Below are 1,579 nucleotides of genomic sequence, written 5' to 3'. Positions count from 1 at the left end.
AATATGATTGCATTAGTGTCAAAGGCTGCCATGGCAAAATGGAGCTACACCGATGATCGGACCCGGACGAGGCCGTGGCCGTGGACGTGGACGCGGACACGGTTCGTTCCGAGGAAGAGGTGGCAACTAGGATATTGGCAAGGTTACGCTAGCCACCTACGTTAACCGGAGCCGGAGACAATCGAAAAGGGGGCTTGACTCTGCAAGAGGGTCCAAGACAACAACACTTCCTGCCTTCACCGAAATGGTGAAGAGTTCCGCATTACCTACGTACCATGGCAGAACGCCAACAACTCACGCTGAGCTATCGACTATCGACAACTGGCTACAACCACTACTCCGACAAGATAAAGTCATGCAACTACGAACACCGCCGAACTTTACGTTACCGACGCGCGTAGTGAAAGACCGAGTCACGCACGACTGTAGACCGCTACTACCTTACGTCAACGATGCTGGCCGCTTCCCGAATATCCAAAGCTGCTGGCCCATTATCACATGGGGCGCGCAGCAAGCAAGACTAGCAAAGATTGATCTGAGTAAAGCGTTTCATACCATACCACTGCCGCCCGACCAAGTGGGCACTTATGCGTTCCGACACCGTGATAAGTATTACGCGTATAAGTGCATGCCTATGGGCGCTACTAACGCACCAAAACATTTCCATCATACGATGGGAACCATCTTGAAACGTCTACGCTTCGCCGAGCACGTACGCTACTACCAGGACGACATATTTATAGCGGCCGAGACCAGCCAGCAACTCAAGTTACGATACGAACAAACGAAACAGCTCTTGACCACGCATGGTTTCAAGATTAATAACGAGAAGTCACAGTTACAATGCACAAGCATCTTAGGATACGAACTATTTGACCACACATTAACGATTCCAAAAGCCAAATGGGCTAAAATACAACGATTGATGCAAACAGGAGCCCACGCTAGCATTACGAAAGCAGCGCAGACGCTCCAGTATTATAAACATGCATTGACGACAGCACAACAGCGAATAGTAACGAAGCTACTGCAACAGAAAGTTAAAGACAACGACATACTAAAGATCTACTGCAACTGCTTCAAACAACGTCCGTCCATACGTTATACTGCACAACCGAACAAACCGCTACGCCTATACATTGATACTAGTAACGTGGCTGTTGGCCTCTCTTTGATTCAAGGAGCCAACACATTGATGACAAAAACTATCGACAAGCCAGCCACGCACAACTACAGTAACACGAACGAAGCCTAAGGAGGGTATATGATCTTGAAGAAACATCTGGCGCAGATAAAAGACTAAGTTCGAACCATACGCAAACCACTACTCATTTTTACGGACAACGCACTACTCAATACCGCTCTTAACCAACCACAGACCGACGATAAAGGAGACACATACTACTTTGCAAACAAAATACTAAGACCACTTAAAACTACCGACGCCGTTATTACATACCACCATATTCATGGTAAATCCAATCCAGCAGATATCCCAAGTCGCCGTACTAAGGCCAATTTAAAAATAGAGAAAGAAGAACACACGACTGAAAAACGATTGTGGTCAGACCTGCACAGA

The 1,579-nt window shown here is 47.2% G+C and overlaps 1 protein-coding gene across 1 annotated transcript; it reads left to right on the top strand.

Moving 5' to 3' along the window:
• Nucleotides 1-355: 355 nt before the first annotated feature.
• GNI_192830 (RNA-directed DNA polymerase) lies at nucleotides 356-1,255 on the top strand (the record flags this gene model as incomplete). Its single annotated transcript, XM_011135378.1, has 1 exon — nucleotides 356-1,255. The coding sequence occupies one exon, from the start codon at nucleotides 356-358 to the stop codon at nucleotides 1,253-1,255; it is 900 nt and encodes a 299-aa protein (XP_011133680.1).
• Between the last annotated feature and the right edge of the window lie 324 nt (nucleotides 1,256-1,579).

The sequence above is a fragment of the Gregarina niphandrodes genome (assembly GCF_000223845.1).
Source record: "Gregarina niphandrodes unplaced genomic scaffold scaffold00086, whole genome shotgun sequence".
NCBI lineage: Eukaryota > Apicomplexa > Conoidasida > Eugregarinorida > Gregarinidae > Gregarina > Gregarina niphandrodes.
This window is presented reverse-complemented; position numbering and strand designations above follow the sequence as displayed.